Source organism: Lampris incognitus, chromosome 1 (genome assembly GCF_029633865.1).
Source record: "Lampris incognitus isolate fLamInc1 chromosome 1, fLamInc1.hap2, whole genome shotgun sequence".
NCBI classification, from domain to species: domain Eukaryota; kingdom Metazoa; phylum Chordata; class Actinopteri; order Lampriformes; family Lampridae; genus Lampris; species Lampris incognitus.
In genome coordinates, this window is record NC_079211.1 from 140364609 (window position 1) to 140388228 (window position 23620).

A 23620-nucleotide genomic window follows, 5' to 3' on the forward strand; every position below is an offset into this window, starting at 1 on the left:
ATCGCCTCTCATACAGATGCTGAAGGGTAACTTGCAAGTCATATATACAACATCTTTGCAAGAGCTGCAATATATGACATCATAGGATGAGAATGCATCAGTCTTCCTCTGTTATGCATCTTCTTATACCACAGTCAGTAAAGAGAGGTTTTGTCTACAATACTTAAAGCTGCTCTTATAGCCTGGGTGGTTGTTTGAGGCCTTACATCACCACCAAACCACGGCGTTTGACAGCCTCTTTCTCTGTAACAGCTCCTCTTCCTCCTCCTCCTCCGATGAAGACTCTCTGTCTGAGGGAGAGATGGCAGCCTTGAAGGAGGAAGTGGAGGAGAAGAAGAAACTGATCGCCACCCTAAGGAACAAACCCTGGCGAATGAAGAGGAGACTCAAACATCTTAAGTAAATCATAAAACAACAACTATGACCCGGCCAGCCTCTCTCCTGCATCCTCTGCTTATCTTCTCGTAGTTCACCTTTGACCAAGTTCAAATTTGATGATGAGGTTTTTGCTTGCTGTGTTTTGTCCTATCTGCCTGTTGCCTCTTACTGCTGAACTGTGTTTATCCAAATCGTCTATCAGCATTTGCTGCTCTGCCTGCCGGCTGGCTCGTTGCTCGTCATCACTCATGTCATGTACATGTGATGCTGTTCATGTGTTATTAAAGCGTCTCCACCGCTGCTTTGCCTGAGTGATATTCCTCTTTCTGGGTGATGTGATCTACGTGAGGTGAAAATGTCTTTGCTCTGACACTGAAAATTTAAGTGTCTGAGGACTTGGTTTCCCAAAGTGTCTTTGTACCAACAACATCTTGTCCCTCTGCAAATTAAACCTGCCATGCTTTTCCATGCATGGACTTGAACCAGTGATGGGATAAAAAAGCTCTGATAATGGATCAGTCACCAAATTAAAAAAAGAAGAAGAAAAAAAGGTACTACTATTCTTTAAAAAAAAAAAAAAGCAAGCTAGCCAGACTGAAGCTACGGTGATTGGACCTGAAATTGCTGCTCATAAAGAAATCGCAGCCACCCATGCGCCTTCAACAAAGCATCATTCTGACAGATGAATGATGCAATAAAATCTATTTTTTTCCCTATGGCTTTGTGGGATCACAAATAGACAGCCTGAGTTGGGGGGAGGGGGGAGGGGGGCGCTCAAGAAATGTAGTGTCTCCCTGTGATGACAACCTTAAATGAGGGTTAACCGGGACTTCTCATCACACCACACACACACTGACACTGAGCAGCGACCACTATGTAGTTAAGGCTGCTGGACATCTTCCCTCTGTGTAGACACGAAGTACGCACAACGGTAAGATGTCCCTGTCAGAGCCAAGGTGTGTGTGTGTGTGTGTGTGTGTGTGTGTGTGTGTGTGTGTGTGTGTGTGTGTGTGTGTGTGTGCACGTGCCCGTTGCTATGTACAGATCCCTGTAAGCACAGTTTCTGGGTAAGGAACAAGATAGGTGAGACCCTTTGAGTTATTCATGAGCCTGACACTGTTTAATGCATGCCGTCGTAGCTGACTGGCCCATTAGTTGCCAAGTCACTGTGGTCAGTGCTCTATCCATAGGTTATTTATCATCATTCACTTCTTATCCCCAAACATGTCTTCTTCCTTCCACATTTCATTGCACCACTGAGCGTATTAAAGGTTCAATTTCTTACCGCTGCAGTTAGGGGCAGCATTTCTGTATTGTTTTGGTTCAGGAGAAGTTCTTCATTGGAAACGAGTCCAATGCGTGAGGGATTTACCAATGCCGAGAGGGTTGTCTCTGTCGATTTTACTGAAAATTTGTTTTTGTTTTTTTCCCCCTTTAACTATCGAAAAGGGAGGCCCATGAGTTTGTGGAAAAGTTTGAAGGAGCTCTGGGGAAAGGCAAAGGCAGAAAGCTCTACGCATACAAAGTTATGATGACCAAGGTGACCTTCTCCCGACACCCTGAACATTCATTATACAGCGTTTTGGGCACTTTCCGCTTAAACGTCAACCTTTATTGATATGTGGTGTCATTTTTTATCTGTTTTTTTTTTCTCTTCAGAAACTGATTAAATTTAAACGGGATTTTGAGAACTTCAAAACAACCTGCATACCCTGGGAGAGGAAGATAAAGGAAGTGGAAAGTAGGTACCACAACCCAGAAGGCAGCTATCCATTTAGAAATAATTGCCAATTCAGGACTTCAGTATTAGCTAGAGTCACCCTCAAATGTGTAAATATCTCAGGACGTGTCTGATCGTGTACTTTCTTGACCTTCATTGAACATAGGTCACTTTGGCTCCTCTGTAGCCTCCTACTTCATTTTTCTGAGATGGATGTATGGCCTCAATCTTGTCCTGTTTGGGTTCATGTTTGGCCTCGTGGTGCTGCCAGAGGTAGAGTTCATGTTGAGAAATGATATCTGGTGTCACTGTCATGTCTGTCTATCTACACGCTGTCAGTTCTGCCCAGACAATAGCGGCCATCCACGTCCTCACTTTCCCTTCTCCATCCCTGTCTTTAGGCTCTCATGGGTCTTCCATATGGCTCCATTCCCAGGAAAACGGTGCCCAGAGCAGAGCAGGAGAGGGCCATGGACTTCTCTGTACTCTTTGACTTTGGTGTGAGGAATTTACTACCATTGTCTATGCAAGACCTCAGTTGAATTTTAATGTAATATACGTACATCGATCAGACAAAACATTAAAACCATCTGAGGCCAGTGCCCTCAGAGAATACCATTACCATGAAGGGGTGAACATCGTCTGCTATGATGTTTAGGTAGGTGGTATGTGTCAAAGTAACATCCACATGGGTTATCTGGGTAGCGTAGTGGTCTATTCCGTTGCCTACCAACACAGGAATCGCCTGTTCAAATCCCCGTGTTACCTCCAGCTTGGCCGGGCATCCCTACAGACACAATTGGCCGTGTCTGCGGGTGGGAAGCCGGATGTGGGTATGTGTCCTGGTCGCTGCACTAGCGCCTCCTCTGCTCGGTCAGGGCACCTGTTCGGGGGGGGGTGTGTGCTGGGGAGAATAGCGTGATCCTTCCACGCGTTACGTCCCCCTGGTGAAACTCCTCACTGTCAGGTGACAAGAAGCGGCTGGTGACTCGACATGTACCGGAGGAGGCATGTGGTAGTCTGCAGCCTCCCTGGATCGGCAGAGGGGGTGGACCAATGACCGTAACGGCTCGGAAGAGTGAGGTAATTGGCCAGATACAATTAGGGAGAAAAAGGAGGGGGGGAAAAGTAACGTCCACATAAATGCTAGGATGTAAGGTTTCCCGGCAGAACATTGCCAAGAGCATCACACTGCCTCTGCCGGCTTGCCTTCTTCCCATAGTGCATCCAGGTGCCATCTCTTCCCCAGGCACGGCCAGATGCATGTGCATGGCACACAAATTTACACATGATGTAAAAGAAAACATGATTTGTCAGACCAGGCCACCTTCTTCTACTGCTCCATGGTCCAGTTCTGATGCTCACGTGTCCATTGCAGGCACTTTCGGTGGTGGACAGGGGTCATCATGGACACTCTGACCGGTCTGCAGCTATGCAGCCCCATACACAGCAAGCTGTGATGCATTGTGTGTCCTGACACCTGTCTATCATAGCCAGCATTAACTTGCTGAGCAATTTGAGCTACAGTAGCTCTTCTGTGGGATCGGACCAGACGGGCTAGCCTTCACTCCCCACACGCATCAGTGAGTCTTGGGCGCCCATGACCCTGTCGCCGGTTCACCTTTGGTCCTTCCTTTGACCACTATTGGTAGGTACTGACCGCTGCATACCGGTAACACCCCACAAGACCTGCCGTTTTGGAGATGCTCTGACCCAGTCGTCTAGCCATCACACTTTGGCCCTTGTCAAAGTTGCTCAGGTCCTTATAATTGCCCGTTGTCCCTGCTTCCAATACACCAACTTCCAGAACTGATTGTTCACTTGCTGCCCAATATCCCCCCCCTCCCTTGACAGGTGCCACTGTAACGAGATAATCAATGTTATTCACTTAACTGGTTTTAATGTGTTGGCTGATTGGTGTATATGTTGACTTTACATACAACAATAGCACCTTTGTACACATTTTCTTCTCGTCGGAAACATTTTGAATCAGATTCAGTTGGCAGTTGCCTAATGGATTTGCTTATAGAAGGGGCAAAGTATCCTTCAGGTTGGTCAGATGCTTTAACTTTAATGATCCTCCAATGATGGATTAAAACCAAAAGCCAGAATATTTATGCCTTTGGAAAATGTGTAAACTTTCGGCCCCAGCTTCAATGTCAGATGTAATAATTTTGCCTATATTTTATATTTGAAATTGTGATGCAATCGCCTTACTGAATTTAAAGACCGGTCTCTTTCACAGATGCTGCCAATGTGTAAAAAGTACTACACAATATCCAAAGAGGCAAAGTCAGTTTGTCCTTTCCAAATCTATCTGAATGGTTTACATTCAAACTTAATTTTTTTTTTGACCAGTTGCTCTGATTGATTAAGAGGTGGATATTTTCATACAGCCATGCTCTTCTTATCTCATCCAAAACACACTGTATTCATTTTGATGGAATCTTGGGATTGCTCAGGCTCACCAAATAAGTGACCTTGGAGATAGAGTGATTTCTAATGGGGGGGGGGGGGATTTTCCTTGGCTGAGCATTTTTCATTGCTGTTTCACAATCAAATACTTACAAAAATGTAATATGAAGAGATGGGGCAGAGCGATACGTATGTGATAGCGTGTTGTCCTGTCCCGGGAGTGCACTGCACATCCAAGCTACACAAACAGGAGATGAGCCCCTGGCCTACAGCGCCACCTTGGTTTGAGCAAAGCGTTTTTAATTTAATTACCTACTTCTGATATCTGTGTTCATCATGGAAAATTCGACTGATTGACTGAATATCCCCCCCCCCCACCAACCTGCTGCAGGCTCAGTCACTTGCACCCAGTCATAAAGCTACTTATTGCCCTCTTACTCTGGGAGAGAATTTAAAAAAAAAAAGACTATATGAGTAATAAATGCCCCAAGCACTAAACAAACTAATAATCTCATCCATTGGCACAAATTATGTTAAAACTCAGGGTTTCCCTGCATTGTTCTAAATCAATAAACGATTGTTATTTGGTGATATTGTGCAGTTATTTATGCAGTTATTTATGCAGTGTTAAGCGGTTAATAATGCCGTTGCTTACAGGGTGAATGTCCCTTTGTATGCCTCACCAACAGGGATACTGCAAGTACTCTTTTTTGTTCTATGGGTACTACAATGACGAGCGAACCATTGGACTGTTGCAGTTCAGACTCCCTCTGTCGTACCTGCTGGTGGGCGTTGGGATCTTTGGATACAGCCTGATGGTCGTCATTCGAACGTACGTAAGGCGCACAGATATAGTAGGCACATACGTGCATGCACGGATAGGGGTAAAACGCCTTTCACATTCGCCTGCTGTTTTCCTGGCCTTCGCTTTTGCGTGTGTTCTCCTCAGGATGGCCCGTAACTCCAATGAAGGAGGGGATGGGGCAGAGGAGGGAGCGTTCACCTTCAGCTGGAAGATGTTCACCAGCTGGGACTACCTGATAGGAAACCCTGAGACGGCAGACAACAAGTTCGCCTCCATCACCACCAGCTTCAAGGTGAGAAGGTGTGTACCACGTTTTTCTATCCTAATGGGGACATTTGGTCCCCATTAGGATAGAAAAACCAGAAACCACCTACCTTGTGGGGCCATTTTATGGAGCCCCACAAGTAAAAAGGGTCTATTTTAGGGTTAGGACTTGGTTTTAGGGTTAAGGTTAGAATTAGGGCTAGGTTAAGGTTAGGGTAAGGGTTAGGCATGTAGTTTGCATGGTTAAGGTTAGGGTTAAGGGCTAGGAAATGAATGTAGTCAAGTAATGTTTAGAATGAGGGTCACACATTTGTCTAAAAGCAACGAGACCTGAGGTTTGCACTTTAGCATGCTAGGCCAATGATACTTACCATCCAGACATCACACTGATGACACTTTTCTGTTAATGGCTTGCTCACATCCCATCTTAAACAAGCATTCAGCGAAGGGATTTTGACATCGGTTTGCACAGCGTTAATGGTAATGGACATTTTGAAGACTCTCAAACCAAACCACTGCACACCCATTGCAGTAATAGCTGCACTGTCACTGCTACCTGCCCTAGGAATCCATTGTGGACGAACAAGAGAACCAGAAGGATGAGAATATCCACCTTCGTCGCTTCCTAAGGGTCCTGGCCAACGTCCTCATCTTGTGCAGCCTTGGGGGAAGTGGCTATCTCATTTACTTCGTGGTGAAACGTTCACAAGATTTTGCTGAAATGAACGAAGATGACCTCTCCTGGTTTGAAAAGAATGAGGCAGGTTGAGACGATTGCCAATAAATCCTCCTGCTTGGCATTTCTGGCACCTGTGGATATGCTGATAACTCTCAGTCTTACTCACTTTGATTTTCACTTTGTCTTACTTGTAAAAATGATGTCACCGCAGTTAGGGAAAAAATAATAAGCCATGTATGGATCTGAATTAAGATAGAGTTGAAGACAACGTCTACTGGTGGGATGATGAAAGATGCTTTTTAACAGGGTAGAGTTTCACCGTTTGCGGTAGTGAAGCTCTTTAACGGATCTCTCCCCCCTTGCATCTCTCAGGTAGAATTTGTGATGTCTCTGCTGGGCCTGGTGTGCCCCCCTCTGTTTGAGACCATTGCCGAGCTGGAGGAATATCACCCCCGCATTGCCCTCAAGTGGCAGCTGGGACGCATCTTTGCCCTTTTCCTGGGAAACCTCTACACCTTTCTCTTCGCTCTGTTTGACGAAGTTAATGCAAAGGTAAGGGAAATGCCCCATTTGTGTGTATTTATGCACATCAGCGTTCATTCTGGGCTCTCTTTCATGTAGAGGAGTCAAGTGGAGAGGTGTTTGGATCCTGTATATCAGCTTTGTGTGTGCACCCTACCCTGTATGTTTGCATTTCATTTCTCTTCTTCAGCTGGAGCGAGAGAAGTCAATTAAGAACGCCAGCATTTGGGCTTTTAATGAGTATTATGCCAACTACAGCTCCTTCTACAACACCACAGATGTGCCGCCCCCTAATGTTGACCCTGCTGACGCAATCAGAGGACCGTGCTGGGAGACTGCAGTGGGAATAGTCAGTAGTCAAATTATGCCAGTTGCTTTGTAAAGTTGTCATTCTGCTTGTGGGCTCAAAAATACTACGTTAGACCAGAGCTTCCGGGTAGCATGGTGGTCTATTCCGTTGCCTACCAACACGGGGATCGCTGGTTCGAATCCCCGTGTTACCTCCGGCTTGGTCGGGCGTCCCTACAGACACAATTGGCCGTGTCTGCAGGTGGGAAGCCGGATGTGGGTATGTGTCCTGGTCGCTGCACTAGCGCCTCCTCTGGTCGGTCAGGGCGTCTGTTCGGGGGGGGAGGGGGAACTGGGGGGAATAGCGTGATCCTCCCACACGCTACGTCCCCCTGGAACTCCTCACTGTCAGGTGAAAAGAAGTGGCTGGTGACTCCACATGTATCGGAGGAGAGATGTGGTAGTCTGCAGGAGGGGGTGGAGCAGCGACCGGGACGGCTCAGAAGAGTGGAGTAATCGGCCATGTACAACTGGGGAGAAGAAGAAAAAAAGGGGGGGGGGCAACTTTAGAACAGACTGCATGCTCAGGCTCAGTTAGGTGGCTTATAATATGTCATCTATTTTACATGATCTTGCAGCAGTTCTCCCTGTTAAATTGGTTAAGCAATAAAATTCACTATTCATGATTTACCAGCTGACATACTATTTTGCAGCCGTTTCTATAAAAAAAATTTTAGATTCCTGAGTGGTGGCTAATGCACAATCCCTACACATGTATCGTGGCTTTGATATTCTTATACCAAACTCGCATAAGGCAATCGAAAGGCGATGTACAAGTTTGCATGTATTTGCGTTAATCTTTGTTTGGTTGCTGCACTCTCTAGGAATTTGTGAAGCTGATTGTTTCGGACATCCAGGTGACCTACCTGACCATTCTGATTGGGGACTTCCTGCGTGCCGTCATTGTCCGCTTCCTCAACTACTGCTGGTGCTGGGATCTAGAAGCTGGATTTGTGAGTCTTCAGTGTGTGAGCCTGTCTGTGTATCAGTGTATCCATGTATGTATGTCAGTGTGTCAGTGTATGTGCAAGTACACTATGTGTCATTGTGTGTGTGAATATTTCTGCTTTGGTATCTGCGTTTGTGTGTGTGCATGCTTGTGTATTTTATTGTGCGTGTGTGTTTGCATGGTGTGCGAAAATACTGCCCATCCCTCATAAAATTACACAATTATGTAGTTTAATGTATAATAAGTTATGCGAACCACTCATTGTGGGTGAATTAACGTGCACATAATACACCACTAGAGAGTATTTGTGGACTTATCTTTGCCATTTTGTCGTCATAGCATGCTGTTCTGCCATAACCCAGCACAATGGGAGTATAGTGCAGTGTATGTTGGACCCAAGTCAACCTGATACCATACAAAGACATCTGGCAAGACATGCGATCCTACACATTCGGTGAAACTGGACACTGGGATGAGAACTTAATTACAGTGGTAGTGACAGGGTGCAAGAGGCCGGGGGAGCAATAAGGAGAGAAAAAGACCGGAGACAGAAGGGGAGTAGAGACGTGAGACAAGAGGAGGCTAGATGAAAAGTGCGATTGAGCTTCTTTGAATGTATTCAGCTTATGTTAATAAGGAAGTTGCGTGTGTAATTCCAGCCCTCGTACGGTGAGTTCGACATCAGTGGTAATGTGCTTGGGCTCGTCTTCAACCAAGGCATGATATGGTAAATTACTCTTTTTCTACCTTCAGACACGTGTGTGAGAGTTAGAATGAGGAATGGCATGTAGCTTGACTTGCCAAACTGTGGCTTTAACAGTAAAATATTTATCTTTTTACCTCCCAAATATGTCACGTTAGCGTTTTGTGAAAGTGGAGACAAAAATAATGAGGCGATTGTGCGTACCTTGATAATAGTGGTAACGGTTAAGCTTCAAAACACCATCTGATAAACTGCCTGTAAGGAATTGTTCAATGGATTTCAGATACTACGGAGCCACAAGTATCTGAAATTATTCAGATTATTATTATTATCCTTCTATTATTAGATTATCCTTATTCCAGTAAGCGATGTTAGGTTTGACATGTTTCAGGAAGCTAACCAGCAGTTTGTATTACATTTCTGAAACGACCTTCCTGCTGTTGCCGCGACCGTACTATGCTCCAGGATGGGTGCGTTTTATGCACCAGGTCTGGTGGGTTTAAATGTGCTGCGTCTCCTGACCTCCATGTACTACCAATGCTGGGCAGTGATGAGCTGCAATGTGCCCCATGAGAGGGTCTTCAAGGCCTCGCGCTCCAACAACTTCTACATGGGTCTGCTGCTGCTCGTGCTCTTCCTCAGTCTGCTCCCTGTGGTCTACACAATCATGACCTTGTCCCCCTCCTTCGACTGTGGGCCCTTCAGGTGGGTGACACCTGCGGACGGCTATACAAATACACGCATGCAGACTGATGCACTCTTACAATCCAGAACACCCTCATAGAAGATGTTATCTTTGTGTGGAGGGGGTTATTCAAAGCACCCCTCATGAGCACTATCAAGTTTATAGACATTCTTTGCATGTTAACGCAACCCTTTACCCACTGGGCTGTTCTACATTTAAGCTACTTTACAGCAGTGGAAGTGCTAAACTTCCCCTGTGCGGCAATCCACACCTCTCTCTTCACTTCCAGTGGCAGGGACAAGATGTATGATGTGGTCATGGAGACTATCGAGAAGGACCTACCGGCCTTCATAGGAAACATCTTTACCTATGCTACCAACCCTGGACTCATTATGCCTGCTGTTCTCCTCATGGTGTAAGAATCCATTTGAAACCGGTTTGCTGTCTTGGCATTGAAACGCTGTTGTTCTGTATCCCTGAAACCCAATCTGCACAAAAACGACCAAACCATGGGGCCCGGAGATGTTTTGTTAAAGTCTTAGTGGGTAAACCTTTAAATAGCCATGGCACGGACGTCCAAGTAGCGTAGTGGTCTATTCCATCGCCTACCAACATGGGAATCGCCGGTTCGAATCCCTGTGTTACCTCTGGTTGGTCAGGGCGCCTGTTTCGGGGGGAGGGGGAACTGGGGGGGGGGGGTAGCGTGATCCTCCCACGCGCTACGTCCCCCTGGCAAAACCCCTCAATGTCGGGTGAAAAGAAGCAGCTGGCGACTCCACATGTATCGGAGGAGGCATGTGGTAGTCTGCAGCCCTCCCCGGATCGGCAGAGGGGGCGGGGCAGCGACCGGGACGGCTCGGAAGAGTGGGGTAATTGGCCAGATACAATTAGGGAGAAAAAGGGGGGTAGCCATGGCACATATGAAAGCATTCCGAGCATAACTGTGATCCAGGCCTGATACACAAAGCAGGGAAACTCAAACAGATGAAATCAAACATGTGATGTGTTGCACCTAAAAGACTTGCGGTGTTTGTATCAAAGGCTTGCCATCTACTACCTGAACGCCGTATCAAAAGGATACCAACAAGCCAACATGGATCTCAAAAGGAAGATGCAGATGGTGAGTATGTCCTGCTGCTGTTCTTTTATACCGTTTCAGTCTTTCCCATTCGGTGCCGTTCAGCGCCGCTATTCTCTCCTCTGCCCTGTCACGTCTTGTTCCGTCTTACCCCAATTTTACCCCCCCTCTCATTTGCTCGACATTTAACCAAACCAATAACTGGACATTGTAGGCTCGTGATGAGGAGAAGAACCGTAGGAACAACAAGGACAGCACCAACCAAGTGATGAAGGACTTAGAGGACCTGCTACCAAACAAGTCTCTGATACCACCGCCCACTGAGGAGGAGTCACCACCTCCTGGTACCCCCCCCCCCACATACTATTGTTTAACCGGTACCTGCTACTTTTGTTTATGTTGATCTCGGGGTTAACTGTCCTCGCCTCTGTGTTGCTCCCCGTCTCTGCTTGCAGACATCATAAGTGAGAAGGGCGGCAAGTCTCCTAAAACGAAGCAAGGTGCAGCAGCCAATGGGAAAGGGGTTAATCTGCAAAGGGACGTGCCACTGGCCGCCCCGAACCCCAGAGGTGCGGTGACTCGTGGCCCAGGACCCAGAGGAGGGGCCCCTGGAAACGGCAGGGGTCCTTCTCCTGGGCCGGGGCGAGGCAGGGGTAGGGGCGGGCCTCCTCCGAGGCGATAGGAGTCATTACTTTTCCCCCCAATGGATGAAAAACCAGATGATACAACAACTGAAGAGATACGGCATTGAATAATGAAGTTCATATTAACAAATAATGTCCCCTGCCTGGTATGACTACCGCACTGCATGTTGGGATGCAACATTTTAATGCTGACATTTCGCAGTTAGTGGACACAGAGAAAGAATAATGTGGCATCTGTATTGAAGTTCCACCAAGGTTTAGTTTATTACATATCCCAAACATTGTCAGGAATGATCCCAAAGCAGCATGTAATTATACATTTATAATCATGTTGTACTGATAAGGGCATCTGGGTAAGAGTCACTGTATACTTATATGGATTACCACTTTTATTGATTTCATCAGGAAATCACATGTACTGTAAATAGTTTGTCAAATATCTATTTTTCTTTTTGTAGTACAACTAATAAAATAAATCAGAATGTCTGCTATGTTTAACAGGCATATGGCAGGGTTGTGTAAATTCACCATTTTGATTTTACAAAAAAAAAGACACGCTATCCCTAACAAGGAAAATTAACAACACCTGTTATAGTAACCCACACAGTAAAACTCAACTAATGTGATTAAGAATTCTAACAGAACATAGATAAGTGGATATATAAATGGAAGTGAACATAGCTATATTAATATCAAGAGAAAAATATTTAGACAAAATTAAAAAAGATGAAAAAAATGCTGTGGGTAAGGAAAAAAAAGCTATTGGAAAGCCTAGTTGGATTAATCCAGAATGGACAAAGTCTCAAAAACATCTGGGTGTATTACGATAATTAAAAAACAAGTTCACAGAGCTTTCCTCAGGATTTTATATATGTTAGACAGCTTTCCCCTTTGTATCTCAGTGTTACGAGTTCTTCTGTGAGATTTTAATGGTGACAGCCTTGACTTCAGTGTACTCCTGAAGAGCGTACTCCCCCCTGAAATAAACACACGTCGTTTTTATTATTATTATTATTCCCCCCCTTTTTCTCCCCAATTGTACCCATCCAATTACCCCACTCTTCTGAGCTATCCCGGTCACGGCTTCACCCCCTCTGCCGATCTGGGGAGGGCTGCAGACTACCACATGCCTCCTCCGATACATGTGGAGTCACCAGCCGCTTCTTTTCACCTGACAGTGAGGAGTTTTCCCGGGGGGATGTAGCATGTGGGAGGCTCACGCTATTCTCCCCAGTTCCCCCTCCCCCCGAACAGGTGACCCGACCGACCAGAGGAGGCGCTAGAGCAGCGACCAGGACACATACCCACATCAGGCTTTCCACCAGCAGACACGGCCAATTGTGTCTGTAGGGATGCCTGAACAAGCTGGAGGTAACACGGGGATTCGAACCGGCGATCCCCGTGTTGACAGGCAACGGAATAGATTGCTACGCTACCCGGATGCCAACACATGTCATTATTGGTTCAAGAAAAAAGTGCTTCATGCACAATAAATGACAAGTTGTAGGCTTCTTTTGACCTCATCAGCGCCATCCACCAGTCAAGTGTCATTGTTACAAGTGACACAAAAGACGCAAAAACATCAGTAATGAACATCTAGACAGAATAACAGACAGATAAAATGGTCAACTCCTCACACACAATGCCAGTCAAGCGAAAACTCAGAAACTTACAGTTCCCTTCCATTCCCAGACATCTTGAAGCCACCAAAAGGACACTGGGCACTCATAGCATTATAGCAATTCACCCTGGAGCAGAGAAACCAAGACACAATGACGTCACAAGTTTTAACTTTCACATTCACTTTCTTATTCCATGCTAGACTGAACACAATCCTAAAGCTAATTTAAAAAAAAAAATCAGGCTTGTCACAAATCTTTTTTTACGATTAATCATCAATTCTGCAACACTGGGGACCAGTTATCACAATTAAACATAAAAAATGTACATTTAAACTTGACTTTACAACACTTCACCTCACGTAAACTAAGGGTTAGGGTTAGGGACTTCATAAAGGAAAACGACAGCACACACAAGTTATCTCAATCTTTGTGCAGAGTCATACTTCAGTTTTGCCTGTGTACAATTGTCAAATATGACCGGAAACAGGAAAAAATGTAGGCTATACGTATTATTTCGTCGGTATTCCTGATTTGAAAGCGGACATTAAAGGCAATTATCCATACCAGACCATGCCAGCTTGGAGTGCAGAAGAGACTGTGAGGGCCTTGTCAATGTCACTGGTGAAGACCCCTGCTGCCAAGCCATAGTGGGTGGCATTGGCTCTCTGGATAACTTCCTGCACACTGTGGAAACACATAATCTGCTGCACCGGACCAAAAATCTGAGAAGGACAGTGACCAAAATAGGAGGGGATGGGGTTGTGGTATGAAAGAGGAGGTAAATGAAACAGATATAAATGATCCATTTGTGATTAGTTCATGGATGTGAATGCACACGTGTGTGTTCGTGAATGTGTTTGTACCTCTTCCTTGGCGATGCGCATATCATCTGTGACATTCGAGAAGACTGTGGGCTGGATGAAAAGTCCCTGCTGACCCCAAGCCAACCCCCCACACTCCAGCCTTGCTCCCTCCTTCTTACCACTCTCAATCAGCTCCATAATCTTGTCAAACTGCCTCTGGTCAATCTGGAAAGATAAAAGAGTTGGGAGAGCTAAAGAACTCAAGTCAGGTCAAGTTTATTTGCATAGCCCAAAATTATAAAGTAGTCTTCACAATCAGTGCAATATATGACACCCCCTATCCTTAGATCTGAGAGCTCTGATTTAAATGTCCTTGATTAAGATATCTTTACTGTCCAAAGCCAATATTGTGTAATCAACATTTTTATATTCCTAGTGTTTTTCTTCTTTTTTGTGATTTTTCTTTCTTTTTCACAATAATTTGACATATCCAATTCCCCGTTCTCCTAAGGTCCCACCATTGCACCAAACCTACAAGTGGTTGGGGAGGGGTAAACTCCATGGGCTCTGTTTTGTGAAACTGGGTGCAGGTGCACATGGGCATGCTGGACTTATAGTATTTGGTAATCAGCTCAGCCCTGGCACAGCATGGTGCAGTTGATGAAGAGGTTGGGTTAGGATAAATACATTCTAAACGGGGAGTTGGGGCGGGCTTCGACTTGGCCAATCAAATCAGTTCCTCACATCAAGATAAGATAAGATAAGATAACTTTACTAATCCCCATGGGGAAATTCATCCTCTACATTTAACCCATCCTAGCTGTGTAGCTAGGAGAAGTGGGCAGTCTCTGTGCTGCACCCGGGGACCAACTCCAGTTCTTCTTGCCGTGCCTTGATCGGGGCCACAGACAGGAGTATTAACCCTAACATGCATGTCTTTTGATGGTGGGAGAAAACTGGAGCACCAGAAGGAAACCCACGTAGACACGGGGAGAATATGCAAACTCCACAGAAAAAGGAACTGAGACAGCCTGGTGTTCAAACTCAGGACCTTCTTGCTGTGAGGCAACAGTGCTAACCACTAGGTCACCATGCTTCCTCCCCTTTGCATGCACAGTGGCACAGCGTATTGTCATTTTCCTGATGGATGAAGAGGGAAGTCAATTAGAACTGCTCTGCGTTGATTAATTTGGATGAATGAAATGTTGTAACACATTAACCCAACTGGTTCCCCACCCGGGAGCGTTGCCAGTTGTGCTCGCTGTGATGCCTGGCCAAGCCGAAGGCAACATCAGAGTTCGATCCCAGAGTTTTTCTTCTGTGGAATCAAAATTATTTTCTTGTTTTTTATTATACTATTTTCATGGGCATGTATGATACAGCTTGGGCTAAGATCTGATTTAAGTTTGACAAGCACTGTTGAGGTTTGCATGGACATATCGTAGATAACTTTCTAGTAAGTCAGTACTCTGTGGAGCTGATGAACTGACAAGACACAGTGTACTTCACACAGTACTACAGTACCTGTGGTCCCTGGTCCACTCCAGGAAGCAAGGGGTTTCCCAGGACCTTGGAGCAGGCCTTTTCTACGCTGCGACGGACAAATTCTTCAAAGATGGGTTCCTCCACAAACACCCTGGACCCAGCCAGACAGCACTGGCCCTGGTTAAAGAACAGACCACTGTGGGCCTGCTCCACTGCATACTCTACTGTAAGACACAGATTTTTTTAGATGTTGGTGTTTATATTTGATATGTCCAGGATGAAAAGGATGAATCAGCATTTACCATGACCAAACTGTGGTATATGTACTTCCACTGGTACACAACGGACTCCTTAGCGGTACTCTGAAAATCTGTTGTATGCTCTAAGAAATTGGCAAAATGCTACTCACAACCATCCAAATATTTGAATATTCTGAATTTGTGATCTACTCAATCACTATAATCATATTTAGCGGTCGCTGGACTGATGACGACTATGCGCTGGGGAAGCGCAAGGGATTATGGGACTGTTACGATCACGTTCAGAGCATTGTTTTATTAAAGTTGTATTCATGTTCTGATTATTGTTGTGTTGTTGTTTGGATGTTTGACTCAGACTGGGCAGATGACCATTTGATGGACTGACTGACTGACTGTAGGACCAGGACTGATACGTGTATGTTCAATAATGAACTAGTTACAGGAAGCCATGTTTGGCAACCATTAAGAAGGGGCAGAATAAAGGAGCACTCCTGGGGTTGTGTGGTAAATGGGGTACAAGAGTTGCCATTCCAACTGAATCCTTGCCTCGTCTCCCCCGTCAGTTCTGTTCGGTTCTGGCGGTGTGTTCAAATTAAGCAGCACTCCCAGGGTTGTGCGGTGTATGGGACACTGGATTTGCGATCGAAAGAGATCTCTATCTTTGGAATTCGTTTGGGGGTTGCTGGTGTGGTGTCAAACGTGGCTAGAGCAGTTGCACATCCAAAGCTGCAGGTGGGTCACCAGTTCATGGTCACTTTATCAGGCTGCAGTGTGTAAGTACCCAGCACAAGAAGCACCTGAAGACTAAGGGGTGCTTAGCTAGATTCTGGATATGCATTTAGAGGGACAGGGCTGTGGTGATGTTGGGGTTGTTTGCGCTCAGCCTGCCGCATGTAGAAGTTGCAACTTAGCTTTGTCACCGCATCAGTTTGAGTAGTTTCTGTGCATTTTGGGAAGGTAAGCTGCGTTTTTTTCAGTTAAGGCTAGTGTTGAGGACTTTTTGAGAGCTTTGTTGGAGGAGTTATTGGAGCATGGTTTGCAGGGGAATTGGTAAAGATCACCGAACATTTAAGGTGGATGTCGGGGATAAACGGTTTATGGATAACATGAAAACTATTCTAAAAGTAAATTTGTAAGAAGTGGATGTTCTTCAGCCTAAATTGCATGCTGTTGGTTCAGGGTTGGAGATGTTTAGTGTGCCTGTTGTTGCAAACAAATGGAGGCAGAAATTACAAAGTTTGATCAGCCAGGTTAGGTTTGGGTAATGTTTCAACGTCAAGGATATCTTTGTGTTGTACAGCTAGCAGTAGCCTATAACCATCAGACAAACAACAATAAATAGATAACAAACACAATACAAAAATCATACCGAGTTATTTAAAAGGCCAATGGCAGCTGGGACAAATAAGATCTTAATCTTAAATCTATTGGTCCTGCATGTTGGCAGATTGTATCTGTGGCCAGACTGAAACAACTTCAACTCCTTGGACAGGGGGTGGCTAGAAACCAGCCAGGATTGACTGGGCCTTCTTCAAGGTCCTAGCCTTGTCCTAGCCAGATAAAGGTAATTCAAGGTCATGCCTGCAATTTTGCTGCACACTTTGACGAAACCCTGCAATCTGTTCCTATTTGAGGGTAAGTGACCCATACCAGCTGACAAACGAGAATGTAAGGACTGATTCAATAAAACGGGAATAAAAAATTTTCACGAAAGTATTGTGCGCATTAAAATTTCAATGCTTACGATAAAAGTACATGCAAATGATGAGCTTTTCTACACACAGAATCCACATGAAGCTCGATGGTCAGCTTGTCTTCAATTATAGGGTCAAGATATTTGTACTGCTGCACAAAGTCAATAGTCTGATCATTAATCACTACAGGAATGATTCTTTCTAAAATCTATTGTCATCTCTTCAGTTTTGGACACACTGATGTCCAAGAAGGACAGCATGTACCAGTCCTTAAATTCTGCCACTACAGGGCAGATCAGGGTCATCATTCGGAGACAGTCTTCTCCGACGTCCAAGGTACATTCACCGTGGATCTCATTGTAACTTCAGTTTTGGTAGTGGCAACAATGAAACTGACAGCTCCTTCTGGTCAGCAGGTTCATGCCATCAGACGAGTTCTGATGGCGTGTAGACCAGTGTGCTAGCTCCGCTAGTTAAATCAGCTGTTTATATGCGCACAACCTGTCATAAGTTTGCAATATCTGATCTATCACCAAAAAAGCCCCTCTGGTCAATGAATTCATCACAGAACCCAAACTGGACTATTTATGTCTCACGGAAACCTGGCAGTCATGACTTTCTACAACTAAATTCAGCAACTCCACTGGGATTTGTTTACATATGCAAACCTCAGTCTTCGGGCAGAGGCAGCGGCCTTGCGCTGACCTATCACAATAGTATAAAACTAATGCCACTGTCTCTACCTGATCAATCTTCCTTTGAACTGCTGGCTGTTAAGCTCTATGGTCGTACACCCACCATTGTTGCTGCTCTGTTCAGCTCACCTAAGGCATCAACTACACTGCTCAAAAAAATAAAGGGAACACCTAAAAACACAATATAGACCTCGATGAATGAAATATTTCAGCTGAAAATCTTTATTTATTAGACAGAGGAATGTGTTTAGAGCAAAATAACCTAAGAATGATCAATGGAAATCAAAATCATTAGCCCCTTAAGGTCTGGATTCAGAATCATACTCAAAATCAAAGTGGAAAATGAGAACATAGGCTGATCCAACTTCTGTGGAAATTCTTCAAGACGATTCAAAATGAGGCTCAGTAGTGTGTGTGGCCTCCACGTGCCTGTATGCACTCCCTACAACGTCTGGGCATGCTCCTGATGAGACGACGGATGGTCTCCTGAGGGATCTCCTCCCAGACCTGGATCAGGGCATCGGTCAACTCCTGGACAGTCTGTGGTGCGACATCACGTTGGCGGATGGTACGAGACATGATGTCCCAGAGGTGCTCGATTGGATTCAGGTCTGGGGAACGTGCAGGCCACTCCATAGCATCAATGCCCTCGACATACAGGAACTGCTGACACACTCTGGCCACATGAGGACGAGCATTGTCATGCATGAGCAGGAACCCAGGGCCCACTGCACCAGCATATGGTCTGACAATGGGTCTGAGGATCTCATCCCGGTACCTAATGGCAGTCATGGTACCTCTGGCTAGCACGTAGAGGTCTGTGCGGCCCTCCAAGGATATGCCTCCCCAGACCATCACTGACCCACCGCCAAACCGGTCATGCTGGAGGATGTTGCAGGCAGCAGAACGTTCTCCACAGCGTCTCCAGACTCTCTCACGTCTGTCACATGTGTTCAGTGTGAACCTGCTCTCATCTGTGAAGAGCACAGGGCGCCAATGGCGAATCTGCCAACCAAGATGTTCTCTGGCAAAAGTCAATCGGGCTGCACGGTGTTGGGCTGTGAGCACAGGCCCCAATTGTGGACGTCGGGCCCTCATACCATCCTCATGCATTCTGTTTCTCACTGTTTGAGCAGAAACCTGCACATTAGTGGCCTGTTGAAGGTCGTTTTGTAGGGCTCCGGCAGTGCTCCTCCTGTTCCTCCTTGCACAAAGGACCAGATAGCGGTCCTGCTGCGGGGTTGTTGTCCTCCTGCGGCCCCCTCCACGTCTCCTGGTGTACTGGCCTGTCTCCTGGTACCTCCTCCATGCTCTGGACACTGTGCTGGGAGACACATCAAATCTTCTTGCCACAGCACGCATTGATGTGCCATCCTGGATGAGCTGCACTACCTGAGCAACTTCTGTAGGTTGCAGATACCGCCTCATGCCACCTCTAGTGGTGAGGGCACTAGCAAAATGAAAAACTAACCAAAGATCGGCCAGAAAAGATGAGGACAGGCAAATGGTCTGTGGCCACCACCTGCAAATCCATTCCTTTTATAGGGGTTGTCTTGCAAATTGTCTAATTTCCACCAGGTGGAAATTAGACAATTTACCAACAGGTGAAATTGATTCACAAATCAGTGTTGCTTCCTAACTGGACAGGTTGATATCTCAAAAGTGTGATTGACTTGGAGCTACATTGCATTGCTTATGTGTTCCCTTTATTTTTTTGAGCAGTGTATTTTTATCACTGAACTCTCGACAGTTTTAACCACCCTTAGTACAATGTCTCCGAATATAATCCTAATGGGGGATTTAAACGTTCATTTTGCCAACACTGACAATATGTTAACTAAAGATTTTAAAGCGATGTTAGCTTGCTTTGATCTAACACAATATGTCAACTTTACAACTCACACCAAGGGTCACATCCCTGACTTGGCTTGCTGTTACAACATCACACCATATAACATCACCTCTGCTGAACTACTCATCTCTTACCATAAAGTTATGTGTTATTCAACAACCTACTGCTCAGTAAATCAAGGGTGCATCGTACCATATCATACTACAACATTACACATATTAATCCAGATGATCTCAGCAGTTTAATTACCTCGAAACCCATTCCTGCTCCCATCTCCTCACTCCCTGATCTTATGGACTGCTACAATGATAGTTTATCTTATGCACTTGATACTTTAGTCCCTCTGAAAACACAGGTTGTCTCATTTGCCCATACTGCACCCTGGTACACACCTGAACTACGTCAGCTCAAAGCTATAGGTCAGCGCCTGGAGAGGCTTTGCACCAAGACTGGACTTGCTGTTCATAAACAAATGTATTCTGATCATATAATCCATTACAAAAATGCTCTTTGAACAGCTAAAACATCCTATTAGGGCAAATATCATCCGTAGAGATGAAGACAATACTAGAACTCTCTTCTCCACAGTGAAAAGGTTACTCAACCCACCTGAAACCAATATGAACTGTAACCATTCTAATGAACAACACTCTGCTTTTGTGAAGTTTTTCAACTCCAAAATTAAAACAATTCATGAGGAGCTGGCCTCTGCTAACATCATGTAGACTGACTTCTATCAGCAAGCGCCATAAAACTGTCCCCACTGTCCTATGTGACTTCAGTCTTCCAACTGAAAATCACATTTTTGAACTTATTACCAAGTCCAGCACCTCTACATGTCACCTCGATCCAATTCCCATAACCCTAGTTAAAACATGCCTGCCCTCTATCGTCTCCCTGATAACCTCCATCATCAATTCCTCTCTGTCCACTGGTACAGTTCCCCCTTCACTGAAGGTTGTAACAATCAGGCCAAATCTGAAAAAGCTGGTTTAGATTCTAATGACCAAAACAACTATCAGCTTATTTCCAATTTAGCATTCATCTCCAAAATCCTTGAGGAGGGTAGTGCATCTCAACTCCAGATCTCCCTTGATAACAATAATCTCTTTGAACAATTCGAATCGGCTTTCTCCCCAAACATAGCACAGAAACAGCCCTGGTTAAGATCACCAATGACCTCCTTGGTGCAGCTGATTCCGGTCTACTCGCTATCCTCCTTGACCTCACTGCAGCCTTTGATACTATATCCCTACAGCTCTTCATGGATCGTCTGGCTAGTATTGGAGTTTGGGGCACTGTAAATCAGTGGTTTGCTTCCTTCCTTCCAGACAGGACATGTTTTGTACAGATTCAGAATTACTGGTCAGAAAGTTTCATAGTTAATCATGGACTTCCACAGGGTTCAGTGTTAGGCCACTCCTGTTTATTATTTACCTCCTCCCCCTTGGCAACATCTTCCGGATCTATGGTATCCATTTCCACTGTTACGCTGATGACACACAGATTTATGTGCCCACTAAGCCCACTTCCACTCTCCCCTCCAGTACCCTCACTGCTTGTCTCCACGATTTACAGATATGGATGACAAACAATTATCTTAAATTCAACAGTAGTAAAAATGGGGTTACTCCTCATTGGCACTAAATCTACATTCTCGAAAACGAACATTTGCTCAATCCCAATGTTGGAGCCACCATACCTGTCTCCACACAGGCTAAGAGCCTTGGTGTTATCCTCGATAGTACCCTTTCTTTTTCCAGTCATATAAACAAAGTCTTCCGAATTGCCTTTTTTCCATCTGTGAAACATCTCCATACTACGTCCTGCTTTAACACAACACTCCACGGAAGTCTTAGTCAATGCTTTGGTCACATCACACATTGAGTACTGCAATGCAATCCTGGCAGGCATCCCCAACAAACTTATTCACTGACTTCAACTCATCAAGAATTCTGCAGCACAGATTATTACATGTTCAAAGTCCACTGAACATGTCTCTCCCCTGCTGATTAAATTACACTAATCCACCTGTGTCACGGTGGATTAACTTTAAAATTGTATTATTAACATTCAAAGCTCTTAATAATATATCTTCTGCTTATCTCACAGACCTTCAGAATCACACCCCCTTTCGCTCCCTGCTGTCTTCATCAGCAGATCTATTTGACACTACCAGCCCTCAACCTCAGCACAATGTGTGCCAGGGCTTTCTTCTATGCTGCACACAAACTCTGGAACTCCCTTCCCCATCACAGCCGCATACTGGACTCCATTAAAGAATTCAAAACTGCTCTAAAAACCCACCTTTTTAAATTAGCTTACTCACTTTAACTGCATTAACTGCATCAACATCTTGATTTAACTCCTTGCTGAGCTATGCTGTTGCTTATTGTATGTTTTATTGTTGATTGTACTCATGTTTTTTACTGCTTTGTTGTTTATTGTATGTGATGTAAGGTGACATTGAGTGTCATAAAAGGTACTATTAAATAAAATGCATTATTATTACCATTATTATTATTATCACTGTTAAGAAGAGACACAATGACAGAATCGTCAGTGAACTTAAATGATATGACGCCTCAAATAATTGGCTTTGGCACACGTTAGTGTACAAGACAAAAGAGGCGAGAGGACACACCCTTGGGGTGTTCCAGTGGAGGGAAAAAAAAGCATCTGATAAAATGCTATTAATCTTCACGTTGCCTTTCAGCTGAAAAATCCATCAACCAACTTATCAGGACAGGGTGAATGTTGCGGAAACCCTAACCTTCCTGCTAAAATATGAGGCTAGATACAATTAAAAGCTGAGGAGAAATCATTAAAAACTAGTCACACTAAAGTTTTTGCACCCTCTAGGTTTGCCAGGATCGTGTTTAATAGGGTGCCCGTTGCATCTTCAACATCCTTGTCTGACCTCTATGCAAATTGGAGTGGGTCCAAAATTGCCTGCACTGTGTTCAGAAGTGCATCCTTCAGAATCTTCTCAAAAGATTTCATAATGAGAGGTAAGCACCACAGGCCTGTAGTCATTAAGTGACTTTGGAGTTTTATTTTTTTGGCACAGATACAATGATGGAATCCTTCCAAAGGCAAGGAACCCTATGGAGTTGGAGTGACAACATGAAGATAAAACATAATATATCTGCCAACTGTTCAGCACAATCCTTAAGTGTACGACCTCCAATGCCATCAGGGCCAGGACCTTTCCTTTTCTTTCCACCCTGGAAAGGTTTCAGGGCCTTGTTCCTATCAACATGCACACTGTTATGCTTGGGAACAGCATTTTTGAAAACTGACAGCTCCTCACGGAAATCATGGACATTAAAACGATTATAAAAAATGTTCTGTTCATTAGAAAGTTCAAGATCAGACTTGCCATTAAGGAGAGTTGGACAATTCTTCGACTGCATCCCCATCATAGACTTCATGGGTAATTCACACCCATGAAGGGTGTGAATTACCAGTACTGAGCAAGGTCTCTACTTTGTCCTTGTAGCTACACTAAGCAAGCTTTAGTTCTTTTTAAAATTTTCTGCAGTTCCCTGTACAAAGTCACATCCCCTTGGTTAAAACTGATGTTTTGCTAGTTGATTGTGTTTTTGACAGATTTGGAGACCCGTGGTTTATTATTTGGATAAATGGAAATTAATTTTGGAGGGACGACCAAGTCCTCACAGAAGGTGATATACGCAGACACAGTCTTGGTGAGTTCATCCAGATCATCACACATTTTTAAACAATTCCAAGTCAGTGCAACTACACTGACAGGTAAGTGAATACCATTGATTGTCTCCTTACAGTGGCACCTGCCAAGGGGTGAGACATATTAGGCACCATGTGAACAGTCAGTTGTTGATGTTGATGTGTTGGAAGTGGGAAAAATGGGCAAGTGTAGGGATCTGAACAGCACTGACTAGGGCCAAATTGTGATGGCAAGACAACTGGGTCAGAGCATCTCCAAAACAGCATGTCTTGTGGGCTGTTCCCGGTATGCAGTCGTCAGTACCTATGAA

At 44.8% G+C, this 23620-nt stretch overlaps 2 protein-coding genes across 2 annotated transcripts in view; one reads left to right on the forward strand and one right to left on the reverse strand.

Moving 5' to 3' along the window:
* Positions 1-11228, forward strand: part of tmc2b (transmembrane channel-like 2b) — a 12767-nt gene extending 1539 nt beyond the window's left edge. Inside the window, exons 3-19 of the mRNA XM_056291027.1 lie at positions 273-399; positions 1828-1918; positions 2038-2119; positions 2265-2371; positions 2500-2598; positions 5203-5345; positions 5463-5610; positions 6148-6346; positions 6638-6813; positions 6974-7132; positions 7956-8084; positions 8740-8807; positions 9249-9488; positions 9758-9883; positions 10510-10588; positions 10761-10890; positions 11002-11228. Of these exons, the coding sequence (XP_056147002.1) occupies positions 302-399; positions 1828-1918; positions 2038-2119; positions 2265-2371; positions 2500-2598; positions 5203-5345; positions 5463-5610; positions 6148-6346; positions 6638-6813; positions 6974-7132; positions 7956-8084; positions 8740-8807; positions 9249-9488; positions 9758-9883; positions 10510-10588; positions 10761-10890; positions 11002-11228 (2301 nt within the window). The 5' untranslated portion in view covers positions 273-301. The remainder of the gene's footprint in view (positions 1-272; positions 400-1827; positions 1919-2037; positions 2120-2264; positions 2372-2499; positions 2599-5202; positions 5346-5462; positions 5611-6147; positions 6347-6637; positions 6814-6973; positions 7133-7955; positions 8085-8739; positions 8808-9248; positions 9489-9757; positions 9884-10509; positions 10589-10760; positions 10891-11001) is intronic.
* An 866-nt stretch (positions 11229-12094) lies between these two features.
* The window catches only part of LOC130127169 (aldehyde dehydrogenase 1A1-like), a 28055-nt gene continuing 16529 nt past the window's right edge, over positions 12095-23620 (reverse strand). Inside the window, exons 9-13 of the mRNA XM_056296744.1 lie at positions 15140-15324; positions 13676-13840; positions 13377-13534; positions 12864-12938; positions 12095-12167 (exon numbers count right to left, since the gene is read on the reverse strand). Coding sequence (XP_056152719.1) covers positions 12095-12167; positions 12864-12938; positions 13377-13534; positions 13676-13840; positions 15140-15324 — 656 coding nt within the window. The remainder of the gene's footprint in view (positions 12168-12863; positions 12939-13376; positions 13535-13675; positions 13841-15139; positions 15325-23620) is intronic.